The 20,296-nt window shown below is 30.1% G+C and overlaps 2 protein-coding genes across 3 annotated transcripts; one reads left to right on the top strand and one right to left on the bottom strand.

Moving 5' to 3' along the window:
* Nucleotides 1–1,109: 1,109 nt before the first annotated feature.
* LOC107934865 (squamosa promoter-binding-like protein 6) lies at nt 1,110–3,513 on the bottom strand. The gene is made up of 4 exons (XM_016867379.2): nt 3,315–3,513; nt 2,598–3,117; nt 2,242–2,378; nt 1,110–2,015 (listed from the first exon to the last, which is right to left on the bottom strand). Exons 2-4 carry the CDS (start codon nt 3,092–3,094, stop codon nt 1,510–1,512), a joined length of 1,140 nt encoding a protein of 379 aa, XP_016722868.1. The 5' UTR covers nt 3,095–3,117; nt 3,315–3,513; the 3' UTR covers nt 1,110–1,509.
* A 5,971-nt stretch (nt 3,514–9,484) lies between these two features.
* LOC107934871 (MADS-box protein CMB1-like) lies at nt 9,485–13,275 on the top strand. 2 transcript variants are annotated; one of them, XM_016867391.2, is made up of 9 exons: nt 9,485–9,659; nt 9,739–9,923; nt 11,093–11,171; nt 11,423–11,484; nt 11,558–11,657; nt 11,840–11,881; nt 11,978–12,019; nt 12,527–12,648; nt 12,940–13,275. In XM_016867391.2, exons 2-9 carry the CDS (start codon nt 9,739–9,741, stop codon nt 13,025–13,027), a joined length of 720 nt encoding a protein of 239 aa, XP_016722880.1. In that variant the 5' UTR covers nt 9,485–9,659; the 3' UTR covers nt 13,028–13,275.
* Nucleotides 13,276–20,296: the final 7,021 nt, after the last annotated feature.

Here is a 20,296-nt window from a genome sequence, read left to right as displayed (position 1 = left end):
GACAGGGCTTGGGGACCTCTTTTTAATTTTATCAATTCAATCATAACACTTAATGTCATGATCAAAGATCATTTCACTTGAAAGCTACTAAAAACATTATCTTTTTTCCATTGCCTTTCTCACTATTGGTTGACTCAAAGTCAACTATTAAACGTTAGCAAAAAGACATGCATTTTGAAAATGACATTAAGACTAGTGCAAAAAAGCAGATAAATGATAATAATTATATAATCAAGTTCCATGAACATTACGTCACCTATGACATCATTTTTAATTAAAAGAAAGGCTTTGGGCAAAACCCCTCTTTGGTCCCTCTCAATTTTGATATTGAATAAATTGATCTCTCTTAATAAAATCAGAGCAATTTAATCCCTATCAATTTTGAAAGTGAGTAAAATTGAGAGTTAAACCAGCCAAAATATGTGCAATTGGCAGAAAAGTTAGTGGCGTAATTAATTGTCCTTAATTACTCACTTTTAAAATTGATAGGGACTTCAACTTTTTTTAGAGGGGCCGAAAAGATTTTTTACCAAAAGCTTTTGAAAGATTATCAAGTTTGAAGCATAAGCATGTACCACAGGTCCACAAATATGTATAGGAGGATTCAAATAATATACCATTAAAAGCCAAGTTGTAATTCTTGAATGAGATTCCTATGGGGGAATTGATGGTTTCATTTTCATTGTTGTTAGCTTTTAGAGATTTTTGTGACATTTACAGCTCAATGTCCAACAAAAGCACTGACCAAAACATAAAAAAAAAGGTAAATTGATGGGTAAATGAAGTGGCAATCCACTCATTCCTTCAAAGTGCTAAAAACAAATCTGTGTTTACAAATATATAAAACATAAAATATTAAAAATAGTTTATTATTTCTGTTCATGACATGAGTATGAAGATACGATCTTTTAAATACATTTAAAAAAAATTAAAATATAATCATATTTATATTGAAAACATACATCTATTGAACATTCACACTCGAATCCGAAGTTTAATATTAAAGCTACCTAGAGTAAAAAACTCCAACACTTTTGGGATAATTCCAAGGACTAAAATAATATCAACAAGCACCAAAGGTGCAAAAAAAAATATTATTCAAAGATATGTAGTCCACAAAGAACCATGTTTTTTCTCCAATTACTATTAACCACTTAAAGTTTTATGCACAGTATAAAGTACAAAGATTTTATAAAAAAACAAAAAAAACATGTTAGTGCTACATGATTCCTTTCTAAACTTTTTTACAAGGGTATTATTCTAACTTTAGACTCTTACTTTGTCCTCTCTCAAGTTGCCCCTTCAGTGCCACAAAAGTGATAGGGATCATTAAAACCCGAGAAGTACTCGTGTCCAACACCCGTATTTGACACATATCCGTACATTGGTACATATATGATCCTCCAAGGAAATTCAAAATATACGAAAATCTTGCGAAAAACCCGATCCGAGTAACATATCATGAACCTGTAAGAACAACAGAACATACCTTGTCCTTCTCATACTGGATTAAGTTGTAAGGAAATAAAAAAGGTCTTCGTTTTCAGGCTTTACGTGCATCGAACTCCTTTGTTGTTCCACTCTTTGGAGATGTGTTGATAGTTGAAGTAAATCAACAGTGGTTCCATTTGGACTCGAAAGACCCGCGTCTCGAAAGGATCCTGCTTGGCTAACTCCCATGGGGTTCATCCCACATGAGTAAAAGCCATTGGCATTTTCCAAACAACTCCCATGGTGGTGGCTAGCTTGATTGATAAAGGGCTCGGTCAATTGAATTCCGGTCGCATGGCTCGATAAGTCTCGTGATTGAGCTGACAGAAGAGAGAGAGCACAATCCGAGCAAGAAAGACCAGATAACTCATTAGGAGCATGGAAGGCTTCAGTTGCCGACGAAAAACTTCCGGGGATGTGTTGTTTCTTTGACACCAATTTGCCATTTATGATCGATATTGCCGACTGAGGATCATAAACCGGTTTCTCTCTGAATTTAACCTGATCAGCATGTTCATATCTCTCTGCAGAAAACAACAAAGTCACTTTCAAATGCATTCTAGATAACAAAAGGCATTTTCAGTATAAGAGTCCGAAGAATCTTGGTACCCGAGAGGCCACATAGGTGACAATTTGGTCAAAGTTTGCTACATAGGTGACACTGCTACCAAATTGTCAATTGGATTACATGACCAAAGAGGTCGTGCTCATGTCCTAGTTTCCTACAGAGATGCAAAAAGTTGTTCATACCTCGATATGACTGCAACAACTTATGTGATTTTCCGGGAAGGGTACTGAAATGAAGCTTCCTTCTACGCTCATTATGTCCTACTAGTCGTTTACGACAACTACGCTTACCATCATCGAATTCAGCCAATAAATGGAACCTAATAAATGAACATAAATCACATTCAATACCAGAAACAATGCCAAAACATAAACACCATGAAACAACATTAGTAAGCTTAAATCGAAGGTCCGGTCGAGTAATGGTGGCTAATTCATTTGCCTACATTGAAACTATGAGTTTCTCTATGAAGCATATATACAAACACCTTTAATATGATAAAAACAAATACAAGAAGATCAAAATTGAAGGGACAAACCTGCTACATTGTTGACAAAATCTCATTTCATTTCCATTAACAATAACTTTGGCTGTCTTAGAATGAATCTCACAAACTTTGTTCCTCTTGTAATAATCTTTTGATGAACTAAGATCCTTATTACAACCATAAACTTGACATTGAGGTGTTTGAGGACATGAACTTGTTGTTATCGAAGCTTTCTTCGATATCAAAACCGGTTGAATCGAAGTTACAACGGAAGTTTCCTTACAACCCTTTGAATCTCCATAATCAATGATTGAAGATTCTTGACTGTTGGACTCCATTAATGAACTTGAATGTTGCTCAACATAACATGAACTAGTAGTAGTGGTAAATTCATCACTAAAAATTCCCAAATTGGTGTTACTAAAAAAGGGTTTCTTTTTCTTATAATCAAAGCTAAAATCCATGAATTGATTGAATTCCATACCCTCTGCTTCAAAATCAGTAAAAAATAGGTTTTTCCCTTCACAATCATAGCTCCAAGAATCCATCAGCTGATAAATAATGTAAATGCCTACATAGAAAAAAAGAAGAAGGAATCATTAGGCTAAATCAATCAAAAAAAAATCAAAACTACCCATTGTTAGAGATTAACGGACAAAAAGAACTCATTTTTTGGGATGTTGCAAGATTCCCAATATTTCTCTCATTTTCCAACAGTTTCTCGGAAACCAAACAGCAAAAAAGAAAAAGATTCTTGGTATGGCTTACCACGGAGAATAGGAGATAGCAATGTTAAATGAAGGCTAAAACAGAGATAGCTATAGAGATTGATGGAAAACAAAGATTATTACTATTATATATAGATAGATATATATATCGTGAAGTCGAAGCTGATACAGTGTGACTTTAGTGAGTCAAAACATGAGTTCCACAACAACTACGTATTCTGTCTGAAAAGTATGTATGTATGTATCATGTATGTCCATCTCTGTCTTTACTCTTTTGTAGCTTTCAAGGGGTATAAATATTTGTTTTTCTCTTTTTTGGTAAATATGTCATAGGTCCCTGTACTTTCCCAAATTTAGAATTCAGTCCTCATACTTTTATTTCCATGAATTTAGTCCTTCTACTTTCCAAATTTTAAAATTCAAGTCCAATTGTAACAACAATGTTGGTTTTTCCATTAAATCTGTTGTGTGGCATTTTGAAATTAAAAAAAAAAGTCTCACTTAGAAGCAGGGGTGAAATTAGAAAACTTTTCAAAGGGGTCAAATTTGAATTGTAAAATTTTTAAATAGCTAAAAATATACTTTCGTCATTGTATTAAAGTAAATCATTACAAATTTCAAGGGATTAAACTATAAACTTTGTGTTTTTGGAGAAGGCATAAATAGATTTTAAATTTTATGAGTGGTCGAAATACAATTTTATTATTAAATTAATTTAAAACATTGCAACTATTCAAGGGACTAGAGAAGCAGTTTTTCATTTGATGGGGTAGGGCCTTGTCTGCCATTCTAGCTTTTTCATTGCTTGGCATTAATATGACTTTAAACTGATTTTGTAATGAATTTGAATTTAACAAAACAGTTTTAACTGTGTTAGTGATAAAATTTAAAATTTGAAATCTATTTTATAATGAATTTAAATTTAACAAAAAAGTTTTAATTGTATTAGTGATAAAAAAAATTTAATTCAAAATTGGCCTTAAAATGATTTTTTTGACTTTACCCTTGTTAGGTCCCTCAAAAAATGGTAAAATTTTAGTTAAACCTCTTCAAAATTTATAAAATTATAAACTAATACCATAATAAAATTGTATTTTAAGTCCTCCAAAATTTTACAATATAGTTCTAGTCTCTTTTAAAATAAAAATTGGCTTTACCTATTTACTAGTTAATATCTAGTAAGGGTCTCTTTGGATGGACCTCCCGTTTATCTCCTATTAAGTTGTTGCAGTTGAGAGAGCCAAAAGGCCAATAAAAAGACCCTACAAATGACCAAATATTTGTGTTTTATACTTAGACAGGGTACTAAATTACTAATCTAAGCTAATATTTAGGACTGTGTGAAAGTCTACTTGTCGGAACATTGCTATGTCATTTGTAGTAATGCCATTGCCCTACATCTTATTTCTAATCAACAACTGGAATTTCTCTCAATCTTTACTAAACATATTTCTCTTAATTTAAATCTAATTATAAAGCATTCAAATATTAATATTTTTTCATTATTATTCCATCGATAGATTTTATAAAAATATAAGAATAAATATCAAAACTATACATAATTTTTTTTTATTTAATATGTAATATAATACGTGAAGTTTATTTTTATATAATTGCATGCATACATGAATTTTAATTTTTAAATATATAAAATTTAATTAAATTAAATTTTTATTTATATAACTACTCGATTCGAAATTAATATATCACGTTACATATCAAATTCAAATTCAAATTCATACGTAAAATCAAGACATATATATATGCTTTAAAATCATGGGTTTAGGATCACTACTCACTTTAAAAATAATGCAATCCCGAATTTGACCTAATCTACCTAAAACGCATATTTTACAATATATAAATTTAATTAAAATATATTTTTTAAAGAATAGAATAAATGGAACTAAATTGAGTGTATTGAACAGACCATCCAACTCATAAACACCTTTGTTCCCGGTATCAAATTTTTTTTCTTCTTCTCTTTTTGACATTCTAAATCACTTCCCACTATTGTCCCTTCCTTTCTAAACATGTGGGTAACATAAAGAAGCTATTATAGATAAAAAGGCAATGCTAGGAAAGGACTTATTATTGCCCTTTAAGACTAACACCAATATTGAATCCAACATTTAATTTCATATCTCACAAAATATTATTTAATTTTAATAAAAATTACTAACGATTTTAATTCTTAAATAAGAAATAAGAAGATTTAATTTTTAAATTTTAAGTATCAAAATTAAATACTAGATATCGTCAACGTTTACGGCTTGACAAAAGATGTTAATACAATAATTCAATGGTATAGTTTATGAGTTATGTTTCAATATGCGAATAATTGACTATGAGGAACACACCGATTTTTTTTTAAATATATGTTTCACGAGTTTGTAGTTGTTTTTTTTTAACATTTGTCATTTTTAAGGTTTAAAAATATTTTTATCGAGAATATAATGTATCTTACTATTATATTTAACATTTTTTGATACATATAAAATTATTTTTAATACTATATATATACTCAAATTTAACTTTAAAGTCTAATTTGGTATCCAGACCAAACGGTATCATGTGGATCAATAAATATTTTACATATGTGCTCTAGTAAAAAGAACATAGGTATTTAATCGGAACAAAAAAAGAAAAAGAGCAATCGATACCAAATTGAATATTCAAGCTAAGTACTCAAGTACCAAATTAAATATTAAAAGCAAATTTAAGTATCAAAGAGTAAATTAACTCTTTTTAATATTATTAAAGTATCATTTAAATATCATGCTAAATTATACTCAATGCCATTAAACTATTAGTAAGTTTATGTTTTGGTTACGCAACTATAAAAAGTTACAAAATTGTCACTAAACTATTTGAAAGTTTTAATTTAAGTCGCTGGGCTGTTAAGTTTTTTTGTTGTTTATTAAAAAAAGTTCAAACAACGAGTTCTAAGTGATAATTCGATGATCAGTATAGTGGATAAGTACCCACTGACGAGTAGTAAAATATATCTTACATACGGGTTAATCTAACGGTCAATGGCAAAGATCAAAAAAGAAAACCGTTTGGATTTTGATTCACAAATTTATGATGTTCAAAGTTGTTTCATGCAAAAAAATGAACTATACAAGAGAAAGGGAAATAAAACTTTTAATTGGTGCAGGTAATACGGATAGAGAAGGCCATACGATAACAATTTTAACGACACAATAACTTAAATGAAAATTTTTGAATAATTTAATGACCAATTTAATAACTTTATAAAATTAAGTGAGTTTTGTTAAGGAAAACGATGACAGCTTTGTCATCCTAGATTCCTAGTCCTGTAATGAAAAAAACCTCAAACTCAGGTTAATAGTTGTGAAATCGACACGTCCTACTGCTGACAGTGCTTAAAGATGTTCTTTTTCATACTTTTTGGTTTTTTATCCTCTAAAACAAGTTTTCAACCTCCCATCTTGATATTTGTGTGTTTATAAATTTTTTAGATTAATATATCATTTTAGTACTTATATTTGTTTCTAATATTCAATTTAGTAAAAAATTGATTTTAATGTTCAATTTGATACTTAGATTCAACGGCATCATGGTCATGTGGTCCAATAAATATTTAACATGTATGCTCTAGAGACAAAAATAAATATAAATATTTGACAAGTGCCAAATCGAACATTAAAGTCAAACTTAGGTACTTATATGAGATAAAAGAAAAAGTCAAGTATCATTTTGGAAAAAAAAAACTCAGGTACCAAACTAAACATTGAAGCCAAACTCGGGTATCAAATGAAGATAAAAAAACTTAAGTACCAAATTGAATATTAAAATTAAATATAAGTATCAAATGTTATATTAATCTAGTTTTATCCGAAACAAAAATTGTTCGTCTTTACTCTATAAGGCCGTGAGAATTTGGAGGCAAAAATTAGCTTAAGCGATATTGAAACTTAAAGGAAAGTCATTGCTTGTTGCTATACTCGAGCTTGCTTTGAGTACGTATTTGCTATATCAAAAAGTATTTTGGTGCATCTTTTTTGATTGAAGATGTTGTTTTGGTACAGATTAAGTTGTTTAGGAGGAAAACCAATCGAAAGAATTGATCTTCAGTTTGTATTTCTTCAGATATCATCGGTTAATTTATTTGTAGAGCTTAAAATTACTGTAAATTTTTTTTTTACAATAATTTAACTGCTTTCTTAAATTAATGGAATTTATGATTCATAGAAAAAAATAAAAAATCAAATTATAACAAAGAAATTAAATCCGTTAAAAACACTATACTTATATTAAAAACATTATGTTTATATAATTTTGTTAAAATTAAATCATTTATATTAGATATTTAAAAAAAAGTATTTATATTAAAGTATCGTAATTGTCCCTAGATGTGAACAATGATAGATCGACACGTGTCCTTATCTTGCTGTATGCCTGCATGTTGATCGTGACTGATGCTTTTTGTTTTTCCAGTAAAAGTACGTATTATAATTTCATTTGTGTTATTATCATTATAAACAACACATATTTAAATGTGTTTAAATACGTATTATATTTTAAATTTAAGGGTTTAAACCGAACTTTAAATATCAAATTAAATGTGATTTGACTTGAGCTTGATAATAAAAAGAAAGTAATTTTGTTTTTGTTTTTTTCCCTTGAGATGTTGGGTAATTGACCAAAGACATGTTGTGACTCGCATTATCATCTTTGTACCCTAAAGAAAAGGCTAGTGCCATGAATCTTGCTAGTCTAAATTTAATGCAAAGTTCACCTTTCAAAGGACTAGGTTTTTAGTGGGAGAAAATTTGGTTATATGTTAAATCTCAATTCAATTATTTGATGATTCATATCTCAATCTTTTAAAAAAATTTGTTCCAAGTGAAGCTACAAAATTTATTTTGAAGCGTCAATGGTAAATTTTTCATTTCGGGATGGCCTTGTCCCTTGTCTATTCCGTCGATGATCGTGATAAAATTTGAAGTTTAAATTTTAGTATTTTCTAATAAAGTAAACTAGAGGGATTAACTTTTTAATATTGATAAATTAAAGGGATAAGATTCAAATTAGACCTTATTTTTAGACACTTTTATAATCTTAATCAAACTTATACATGTTTTTTAATAGAAATAATCAAACTTTTACTCCAGCAATAGAATTGTTAGAGATTGTGTGACCTAGTTGAGTCCGTGTAGAACTATACTTTGATTAGAGCAAAGTTTTTTAGTTCTTAAATAGTCGAAACTTCTATTGTATCATTCGTTTTCCAACATTAATAAATTTCTTTTCTTCTGCCCGTGATATTTTACTCAAATGATTTTCACGTAAAATCTGTATATATTCTTATATTTTTTTTTAATTTTTTTTATTTCTTTACGGTCGTTCTACTGCTATTATCGAATAAGTATAAATTTCAAATTAAAAAGTTAAAATTTAAGATGAAAATGATATAAAAAAAACATTCCATTATACCAAACATCATTCGGTAACCTTTGCTTTTGTGCTTTTGAGTTTATATATTTACGCTAATGACATGATTTGATGATCCCTTCCCCATGTCGCAACATTTTCAGAACCAAATTCTTTGATTCTTCACCCAAATTTACATTTCTAACCCCTATCTCTTCAAGCTGGAAACAAAAGGTATGCCTATAGAGGTGGGAATATAATTGTCCAAACACAACCAGTGTTCTTAGCTTCCACAGTTGTTTCGACACGTAGAAACACACTTAAAGTCAGGAATGTTATTAAAGATTAAGATTGATGTTGACGTCATTTAGTCAAAATTTTAAGAAATTTCTAAAACTTATTTATTCATAATTAACATATTATTCATGTCGATTTTATGTTTATTAAAGTTAATTATTTTGAAAGTATGTAATTATTATTATTTTAATAACCTCATTTATAATATCAAAATTTTAGAGTATTTTTTTAAAAAAATACAATATAACACTAACTCAATTGATAAAGACAGAAGTCTTGAATCTTATATATTTAAGTTTGAAATTTATTATGTATAATTATATAGTTAGTTGTTTAAATTCGATCATGTACAATTAATCTCAATTTATTGACTATAATTTATTTATTTGCATATTTAAAAAATAATATTCGATATAAAAAATATAGAGAGAGTATATGGAGTTATCAACCACATACATTATCAAAAAAGAAAAAAAAAACAAAAACAAAACCATATGTAGTTGTCTTGTCCCACTTCCTTTTCATCTTTTCTATTTGAAGGAACAATGAAAACCTAACACCTAGAATTTATAGACTCATAAGCAGAAAAAAAAGAAAAGAAGAAGCAACAAACCTTCTTAGTTCTTTACCCTAAGAACAACAAAACCAAACACAAAAAACAACAACCTAGTTTCTCAAAATAACATAGGTTGTTTTTCTTCCTTCCTTCCTTCCTTCATAAAAGCTTTTATTTCTTTTAGTTATTTTTGACAAAAATACATAAACAGATGGGCAGAGGAAAAGTGGAGTTGAAGAGGATCGAAAACAAGATAAATCGACAAGTCACATTTGCAAAACGAAGAAATGGTTTACTCAAAAAAGCTTATGAACTTTCCATCCTCTGTGATGCTGAGGTTGCTCTTATCATTTTCTCTAATCGTGGTAAACTCTATGAATTTTCCAGTTCCAACAGGTAACTTTTTTTTTTCCTTACAAAATCTGAATCTGTGTTTTTCTTCTGGATTCTTTTCAAGAGATCTTTTAAAACCCCCACAAAATTTCATCATCTTTGTGTTTCGATTTTATTTTACCAAGTTTCAAAGAACCCTAAAGTAGTTTTTTTTTAATCTATAATTTATACACTATTTTTAAAGATTTTCGATAAAACCCTTAAATCGGAAGATAATACAATTAAGTACAAATTTTTAAACCTAATGATGAATTGACATGCATACTGCTTTGTGTGTATATATAATTTATTTTAAAAATGCATGGATTAATTCATCTAATTTTATCAATGAATTAATTGACAGTACTTGACGTATTAATACATGGTCTTCTATATGCGTCTTCATATAAATCAATGTGCAGCTTTCTCTATAAAAGCTTACTGCAAATTTGTGCTTTTATTTAGGGCCCCCTTTCTCCATTGTTTCATTCATCCATGGATAGGACATCTTATATATAAATTAATCTTTTTTTTATCATAATACCCTTTATAAATTAAATAAAAAATATTTTAAAAAATAATTTTCCAAGAATGTACATTTAATGAATCTAATATTCACATTATTTGCAAGCAATGAGGGATTAAATCAATCGATGTTTAATGAGAATAATCAAAGGATACTTTTGTAAAGATCATAGTTAGGAAACTAATATTAAGTAGAAATAATTACATTTTATTTAATAATTTAAAATTAATTTAAAATATAATTATAATTTTAGTGTCATAAATTAAGTTTAGTTTCATAAATCAACGGAATATCGATACCGTGAAATAAATTTATAAGAGAAAAGTGATTGAGTTATTGTTAAATAAATGATTTATTTTTTTAAAAAATAAAATAAAATAAAAATAAACACTCTCTTACTTCTACTCATTCAATTTTTTAATTAAAAATTTTACATTATTTTATTTCCATATTATTTTTTATTATTTGTGTACCATAAGACTAGTTAAATTTTAATAATAAAAATTAAGTATAATTTTGGTGACAATTAGAGAAGCACCCATGAAAATTTGTGACTGAACATTATTACCTTTTTCCATATCGATGTACAAATGGTACCTTATTTAATTTTTTTATAATAACAATAAAATTAGTATATTAAAGTACTAATTTTCTTCTATGTATGCAGCATTGCTGATACACTAGAGAGGTACAACAGGTGCACCTATGGAGCATTGGAACCTGGTCAAACAGAAATTGAGACACAGGTTATTTCATACCTGTGATTCACTCTCTCTCTCTCTCTATATATATAACTTTAGTCCAAGGAGTAGACATGGGTGAAGCCAAATGAGGTCCAAGTTCCAACCACTCATTTCACTATTATATTAATTTGTAATTTCATAAATTTTAAAAGGGTTAAATGATAAATTTTTCGTTTTTTTAAACCACTCTGGGATATCATGTTATATGAATTTAAGTTTGACAAAATCTAAAAGTGGTACATGTCATCAAGCAGAGAAACTACCAGGACTATTTGAAGCTCAAAGCAAAAGTTGAGGTCCTTCAACATTCACAAAGGTAACACAAAGCAAAACAAAGTTGTATATATAGTATCTATATGTGTGTGTATAAACATATATATATATTGTAGACATTTTCTGGGGGAAGAATTAGGAGACTTGGGCTCTAAGGAACTTGAGCAGCTTGAGCATCAGTTGGACTTCTCTTTGAAGAAAATCAGGTCATTAAAGGTATTTTTCTCTCAATTAGGGTTCTCTATGGTGAATATGATTATTTTAATTTTACATCATTTTTTTTTGTATATTATTCCCATACAATTATTCATCTTTGAGTGGTATTTTATTGATAACATTTTGCTGAGAAAAAATGCTTATCTTATGCTGAATTTTATGCCCTTTTTGAATGAATGCAGATGGAGCATATGGTTGAGCAGCTTTCCAAACTTGAAAGAAAGGTATATATGTATATGTACATGTACATGTATATGTATATGTATTATTAACTTTGTGTTTTCTAGATATCATCATGCTTGTATTCTTTGTATACACAGGAAGAAATGCTACTGGAAACCAACAGAAACCTGAGAAGGAAGGTAAAAAACCTGCTCATTTTTAAATGTTCTGATGTAATAAGTTTCCAATACAGATATGCGCCCAACACATGTTGAAATTTATCCATGCATTTTATATAAATATAAATCATAAATATTGTTAGAGTTGTGTGACCCATATGTCGTGCAAGTTGAATCCCTACAACTCAAATTCCATTTGTATAGCATGTTTTCAAACATAGTGGACTTTTATTCCTCTGTCCGTAATTTTTCCTGATAAGAGTTTTTCACATAAAATTTATGTGTTTTTATTTTTTCTTTCTTATTACTTTGCTATCATTCTAATATCATTATTGACGTTTATTATAACAAATATTTTAAGAAAAGTAGATACAAGTTTACTTGCACACTTAACCATGTGTGTTTGATATAACATATATATTAAAATATATATGTATTTAAAGGATCATGTCTTCGTACCATGTTGGGGTTGGATACTGTCTTTTTCACTTATTATCATTTGATCTTAAATGGAATTCATGTTCCCAGTTGGATGAAAATGCTTCAACACTAAGATCAACATGGGAAACTGGGGAGCAAAGTGTTCCATGCAACCTCCAGCGTCCTCCATTTTTTGAGCCTTTACAATGCACCACTTCTATGCAGATTAGGTAACTTAACCTAAACCCTAATTTTTCCATTATTCCAATTCAAGACATAGATATAAACATGTGCCCATATATATTCGATTTTAGAAAATTATTTTAGGGGAGGAAAAATTGAATAATAAGTGGGTAATTTTATAAATTTTAAAAAAGATTAAAAGATAAATTTACCATTTTGAGGCATTAGCCTCACTCAAATGGGAAAATTATTTTTTAGTCCCCTAATAAACAAAAGGATTTCTATTTAGTCCTTTCAACTTAATTTTTTTTTTATTTGTGTGTGTGTGTTTATTGCAGTTACAATGTTCCAGCTGATCTAACACATGAAAACATTGCTACTACAACTTCAGCACCAAGTGGGTTCATCCCTGATTGGATGCTTTAATAGTTTTAAAACATTTTAATCAAATAAATCCATGTATAATCTCTTCTCTATAGTGATGAAAAAAATAGCAGAAATTGGCTGTATTTAATTATTAAAAAGGGTGGTCGATGCTTGGGGTAAAGCTCCATTTGTAATAATTTCTTGGATTTTTATTATCATGAAACCTAAGTTTTCATAATGTATATGCTACCAACCTTTCATATGTTAGTATTTCACTCCCTTAGCTGAAGGGTAAAATTACAGTTTTAGTCCATTGTAGTTATGAATTATTTAATTTAAGTCTTGACATTTGGCCCCCAATATCATATTCCAGACTTGGGCCCTATTTGCAGGAGCTTTTAATATGATGAGCAAGGAGAATGTATATATATATAAGTATATATATAGATAGATAGATTTTTCATGTGTTTAAAAATCCAATCTTGTAATAATTCGATATTTGTTTGTCGACCTAAAAAAGGTGATTCAGGTATTTGTCTTTTCAACTGAAAGTAGACTTAAAGAAAATGTGAAGTTAGGAAGCGTGAATAAAGTTTGCGATGAAATTCAATGCAGCATGGAAAAGTGGGTAATTTTTTCATATTATATTTTTATATCATTTTTAAAGGACAATTTATTTATTCTTTTATCAATAAAGTCCAATTTAGGCAACAATAAAAAACTAGTTGCACAATGCCTCAAACAGACAGGACCAGCTATACTAGACAGCAACAATACCATGCGTAAAATAAAAACTATCATAGAGGTCCTTGTATTTTGAGTCAAATTATATCTTACTTCATTTATTCAAAAAATTGACAAATTAGTCTTTATATGTTAAATTAAAGAATAAATTGAACTTTTTTTTATTAAAAATTACATATATTTCTACTATTAAAAACTGATATGATTGATGAAATACCTCAATCTAGTGTACATAAACTAGTTTTTAACAATAGAAATGGAGAAATTATTTTATGTACTCTTCCCAACACATCATTTATGGTCCTTTTCCAATTATTCAATAACATTAATTTATTCTATGTCATTAATGCATAATTTTGGTTTTTTTTGGTGAAAAAATAAAAATACAAAGAAAATAACTTAGACCCTCAAAGGAGGATTTTCAAACAATCTTAAATCTAGGCTCTTAGTATGAATTGACTTAGCTAGACTATCAGCAATTAAGTACTTATCCTCTTTGGGAATATACTGAATTTTCCACTGATCCATCCTCCTCAAAATAAGATGAATTTTCCTAACCAAAACAGAGCGAGAGAGTTTTGAAGAGTCCTCCAAGATGACATTAACAACTTCAATACTATCAGTTTGGAATAGGATTTTCTGTAAACGCCTATCCAGAATAAGATTTAGCCCATCTAGAATTCCCCAAAGTTCTGCCTCTAGAACGTGCAATTGCCCAAGTATTTGGCGAACCCAATGATCCATTCACCATTATGATCTCTCACACAGCCGTCATCTGCAGCGAAGCCTTCATCAAACCTCACCAAACCATCTGTGCTCAAACTTACCCAGTTGTTAGGTAAATGCCAATGTTGAATATGATTTCGCGCTTTATGAGATGAAATCATTGAAAAAGAGGAAAATTGCCTCGCCCAACTGTGAGAGATTTTAATAATGTCGTCAGCACGCCATGTGATGCATTGAAAAATGAACATGGTCCAGTTTTTCCAAATACGCCACACGATAATCCCAAAGAGACATGGCCAATCGATTCCACCCCAAGAAGAAGAGTAGCTGTGAAGATTGTTCTTCATCCAGTGAAGAAAAGATTTGGAATAGAAAACAGAAAGATCTTACTGTGGAATAAGCTTGTCCCAAATGCCTTTGTAAGCATTGCAATATCTGAGTATATGCAAAACATTTTCATAATCATATCCATAAAGGCTACATGCACTGCTACTCCCAAAGCCTCGTCTTACCCTCTCAGCGTTTGTGAAGAGACTTTGTTTAAGAGCCAACCAGATGAAAAATCTAATTCGATGAGGGCCTTGATACTTCCATGGTATTTCCCAAAGTCGCTCTTTTAAATTAAAAGTCCCTTCACGAACCTTCTCATAAGCGTTTTTGAAAGAAAATGAGCCAGTCGAGGTAGCTCCCCAAAGAATCCGATCCGAACTTGATGAAGGATAAGGTGGTGGAACGCTTACTGTTTTGTTGATAATCTCCTCAGGAACCCAAGGTCGGAAAAAATCAAACTTCCAAGAGCCATCATCTGCAACCATACTATTAAGAGAACAATATAGAAAAGGGTTAGTAGAATGAGGGATAATTTTTTTACCTTAAACCATAAACCCTGAATTCGAATCTCGAACTCCAAACCTTGAACCTGAATCATTTAGGGTTCGAGTTCAGTTTTGGGTTTGGGGTTCAAGATTTGAGATTCAATACTTAAAGGTTAGGGTTTAGGGTTCTAAGTTTAGGGTTTAGGGTAAAAATTACCAAAATTATGTATCAATGACATGAAAAAAACTAAAATATCATTAAATAATTGAAAAGGAACTATGGATGATATGGTGGAAGGTCCATAAAATAATTTCTCATAGAAATGAATAGAAATTTTGATAGAATGATTAATTTGCTTTTTGATTTAATGTACAAGAACTAATTTACCCATTTTTTGAGTAAAGGGGACATGTTGCAATTTGACTTCTAATACAAGAACTTTCATGTACTTTTACTAAAAATACACAGTGGAAAGATTGAGTTTAAAATTGAGTAGCATTTAGATTATTTCCTCCTCCTCTCACCAAGCCATGAACATATCAGATTGGTCGACATCCACCTAAGTTAAGACATCTATCTAGTGGCGGAATGTGTTAATAAATTTTAGGGTTGTAAATAAAGATTTAAAAGAAAAACTAAAGATCTAATTAAAATGTTTACAAATTTTAGAGGCTTAATGGAAATTTTCAAAATTTCTGAGAAGATTAAAGAGAATTTTTTAAATTTTTGTAAGGCATTATTAGAATTTCTAGAAATGTTGAAGGAGCTTAATTAAAGTTTTAAAAAAATTGAAGGGTATAATGAAAATTTTCCAAAATGTTGGAGAGGCGAAGTCCCCTCCTACTCCAACGGTGTTCCACCTTTACATCTATATACCATTTGCTTCTCGGCTACCGATAGAATTAAACAATCCTAATAATGGTAAAATTATTTTGTTACTTCTTCAAAATTTTAAAAATTATAAATTAGCATAATAATAAATTTATACTTTAATCCTCAAAAATATTTATTATTCATCTGTGAACCCTAAAATAATTTCCTGCTTCACCTGAATACAGTTTACACGATATTCACAACTCTAAAAGTTGTTTTGTTGGAGAAAAATAATTGTAGATTGGTCGATTGATATTTGTATTGTTATCAATGTAGAAAGTGTTTGAGTACGCTGAAGTGTATTATCCTTCTATTTAATAGCTAAGGAGAAGTCATGGGTAATTCTAGATATTGTATCAAAAAATATAGATATAATAAGAATTTATAACGAGATTAATGTTAAAATATATATATACAATAAGTTTAATTTAATTATTTGTTAATAAATAAAATATATAATAAATATGTTTTCCCAGAGTTCGTTGGGTAGTCTTTGTCTTTTCAGCAAAATGAGGTGTCAAATCACCATAATAAGGTTAACAGTCCTTGGCACATCATCATTCAACTTCATCATGATATTTCCTTTATTTCTTAATAAATGGTAAATTTTTCATTATAGTCACTCAATTTTGAGGGCCTTCTTATTTTCACTATCATTAACTTAATTTCAAATTCTAGCCATTTTATTGTTAAAATGTATTTAGTCATTAAACGGAATGTTGACGTGACTTTATTGTTAAAAAGTATTTTATAATTTTATGTATTTTTAAAATTTTTGAAATTAGGATTAAATTAATAGAATGTGTAAACATTGATGATTAATTTGTTAATTTTTTAGAATTAGAATCAAATTAAAAGAGTATGTAAAATATTTAGGGCTAAATTATTATTATAGCAATCAAAAGAAGGCTACATCAGCCTTCGATTTTGTGACCGAATACATTTTAACAATTTATTTTTTTCTTATTTGTAAAAGAAAAATTCAAAATTTATAACTACAGGTAAAAATCATAAATAATACATATACAATTAACTAAATACAAAACTCAATAGATCGAAGGCTAATATATAATTGGACCTAAAATAAAATAAATCTAGACAAAACTCACCCATAATAGAACTAATCAAGAAGAGAACCACGCATGACATTTGCACATAAAAGTCCACGACCTCAACCTTGCTAACACTACTTAAGTACAATTGGCAACTACTTTTACTCGTACTCCTTACCTAACCTTTAAATCAGAGGAAAATCACGCATAAGCACGCTTAAATTCACGTCCTCTTGATTGTTATAATAATAACAATACCACCTCTTAAAGTGTAACGCCTCAATTTTCGGGAATTCTGTGAATGTTGGCATAAGTTTAATTATGTTAGTGGGCCTCTAGAAAGCCAAGCTTAAGATAGAACCCGACAATTTTAGTTAATTTTTGTTTCATAAGAAAAAGGGGGTGAAATTATGAAATAGAACCTATGTGAAAATGTTTGAAAATACTATAGGCTAAATTGAAGTGGCCAAATAAATAGGAGTGCAAAATAGGAGGATTTGCATGACATACCTCCCATTTTACATGAAGTGGCCAGCCATCATGTTGTTGTAGACAATATGAGCACTTGATATCCATAATTCATGGTATAAATTGATAATGGGTTAGGTAAATGTTCCATGATAATGGATTAGGTAAATATTCCATGATAATGGGTTAGGTAAATGTTCCATGATAATGATTTAGGTAAATGTTCTATGATGGGCATTTCATGTCTTTTGTATTAAAGAATTAAATGGATGAAATATGAAATTTTATTAAAAGAAAAAGGGGGGAAAAGAACAAAATTTTGTCCATATTTGTTCATCATAGCCTAAAGTTAGAGAAGAGAAAGGAGAGGAGAAAGCTCTTGAATGTTCGGTCACTTGGGGAAGAAAATTGAAGGTAAGTTCATGGTAGTTTGCTTCTATCTTGATGTTTATGAGTTCTTCTTGATTCTACCTTAACTCTTGAAGCATATTTTGGTTTTTAGTTGTGTTGTGAGCATTTAGTCATGAATTAAAATGAAGGACATGGTTGTTGTTTCATGTTCTTTTGATGAAAAATGGAAAATAGGTGAAGTTGAGCCAAACAAATGAGCATGCATGTGCCTTAGATGTTAAAGGGAAAAATCAGCTAACATGTTGTGCTTTAAAATGATGAAATTGAGATTATACTTAAGTAAAATCATAGATATGTGATGATTGATTGGTGATATACATGTTTAAATAACAAGCATGCAAGTTAGGTGTGAAAGAGTGATTTGGTAATAAATCTGCTTGGGACAGCAACAGTAACGTGACTTTGGAAAATCACCATAAATCATGGGAGATGAGTTAGAAGCTGCATAAATTATGTAATTAAAGCTTAATGAGTCTAGTTTCAAATGGAATAAACGAGAACATATTTTGAATTCTGTACAATGAGAAATTTGATTCGTAATGAAGAGTGGTCAGATTAGTCAAACAGTGAAACATGGGAAACTTTAAGAAAATTCTGGTATTGATTGGCTAAACAAAAAATTCTGAAAATTTTATGGATAGAAGATATGTGAGTCTATTTTCAGGTAAAATTAACGGAACTTGATTTGGAGTTTCGTAGCTCCAATTATAAATGATTTAGTGACTGTTGTTCAGGAAGACAGCTTACAGTGAGATTATGATTATGTGGTAAACATTGACAAAAATTTGTTAATGAGTTGCTTATTGACTTCTTATAAGCTTACTATGATCTGTAGGTGTGGTTGGCCGAATATTGTAAGGGGTTAATACGTAGTTCGTATTTGAATAGTTAGATTAATGTGTTAGTAATCCAATTGTAGGCAGTTTGTGTGTGGATCTCATCAGCATATCGTCGCAAATAGGTGTGTAACTAACACCCTCTTTCTTAGTCTGGATCGGTAAAAGTTGAAAAGCCGAAATGCCGAAAACCGATATTTTGTAGATTTGCGAGTGTGCGAATGCTCGTGAGGTAAATCGATTAATGTTTTTGGTAAACTGCAAAATTTGGACTGCAAAGTGCATGATTTCTGTGCCCTCGATATTTTTGGGCTTAATGGGCCAAAATTGGAATGATGAGCCAACAAGCTCAATTCGGTAAGAACACTCGGTACGTGATTCTGTTAGTACGTGAAAAGTAGGAATATGCATGAAAAACCCTAAAATAGATAAATTACTGAAATACCTTTAAAAGTGAAAAATTTATAGTTTTACCCCTAGTAGATAAATTACCGAAATACCCCTAGGGTTAAATTGACCTAAATGCATGTTTGACTGTTGTTATTTACTGCATGCCATGTTGTTATTATCTGATGCAAGGGATTGGGATATTGACGGAGGAAGTACTGAAAGTGGCTTGTCCACGTACTGGAGGCTTTGCCTCAATTTACTGTTAACTGAGCCTTGTGTTGGGCTGGGTGGGTTGAGCTATTCCCCACATGGAGTGTAGGGCTGGTACGGGTGGAGTGTAGTGGTTGGTGGGTTAAGTAGTCTCCCCAAATGGGCTTGCATATGTTATTGATGTTGCATGTATTTTGAAATGGGACTATGGGCCATACTGTTATCTGAATAAGGGGCTAAGGCCCAGTTTATTGTAATCTGAAAAGGGCTCTGGTCCAGTACCACTGTTACCTGAATGGGCTTAGGCCCAATAGGCTTGAGCTGACTTGGGCTTTGAATGGGTTTTCCTTACACACTGAGTTTCCCCAAACTCACCCATTTTATTTTCATCCACGCAGGAAATCCCCAACCATAGTGGGCTTGGAGCTGTGAGGGAATTCGGAGTGGCCACCCATTCTAAAAGTTTGGTTTTCTTCTGGTGAACTGGACATCCTATTATTTACGTTGAGGTTTGGGTTTTTAAATGTAATGAGGCCGCTTAATTATTTTTGATGGTTTTAATATGTATTACTAAGATAGGTATTACTTATTTTAACTATTGAAATTGGATAGCTTTAGGGCGCGTTTTCAAAAAAAAAATAACAATTGATTTCAAAATAACATGACAACAAGCAAAGCTTCCGCAATGAAAGTATTTTCCAAAATTAATCACTTTTCCTAAAAATGACTTAACCAAATCGGTTTCTTAGAAATATACATGACGTTAAGGTGTGGCAATGGCGGTGTGCATGTCTAGGATTGGA

Source organism: Gossypium hirsutum, chromosome A04 (assembly GCF_007990345.1).
Source record: "Gossypium hirsutum isolate 1008001.06 chromosome A04, Gossypium_hirsutum_v2.1, whole genome shotgun sequence".
Lineage (NCBI taxonomy): Eukaryota > Viridiplantae > Streptophyta > Magnoliopsida > Malvales > Malvaceae > Gossypium > Gossypium hirsutum.
This window is presented reverse-complemented; position numbering and strand designations above follow the sequence as displayed.

What these genes read in the sequence shown, in the direction of transcription:
- LOC107934871 (XM_016867391.2), top strand. Translation starts at nt 9,739, where the DNA reads ATGGGCAGAGGAAAAGTGGAGTTGAAGAGGATCGAAAACAAGATAAAT. An exon ending in TTTCCAAACTTGAAAGAAAG is followed by an intron (nt 11,882 to 11,977) that starts GTATATATGTAT and finishes TTGTATACACAG; the next exon opens with GAAGAAATGCTACTGGAAAC. An exon ending in ACAGAAACCTGAGAAGGAAG is followed by an intron (nt 12,020 to 12,526) that starts GTAAAAAACCTG and finishes TCATGTTCCCAG; the next exon opens with TTGGATGAAAATGCTTCAAC.
- LOC107934865 (XM_016867379.2), bottom strand. Translation starts at nt 3,094, where the DNA reads ATGGATTCTTGGAGCTATGATTGTGAAGGGAAAAACCTATTTTTTACT. An exon ending in TTTTGTCAACAATGTAGCAG is followed by an intron (nt 2,379 to 2,597) that starts GTTTGTCCCTTC and finishes TTCATTTATTAG; the next exon opens with GTTCCATTTATTGGCTGAAT. An exon ending in GTTGTTGCAGTCATATCGAG is followed by an intron (nt 2,016 to 2,241) that starts GTATGAACAACT and finishes TGTTTTCTGCAG; the next exon opens with AGAGATATGAACATGCTGAT.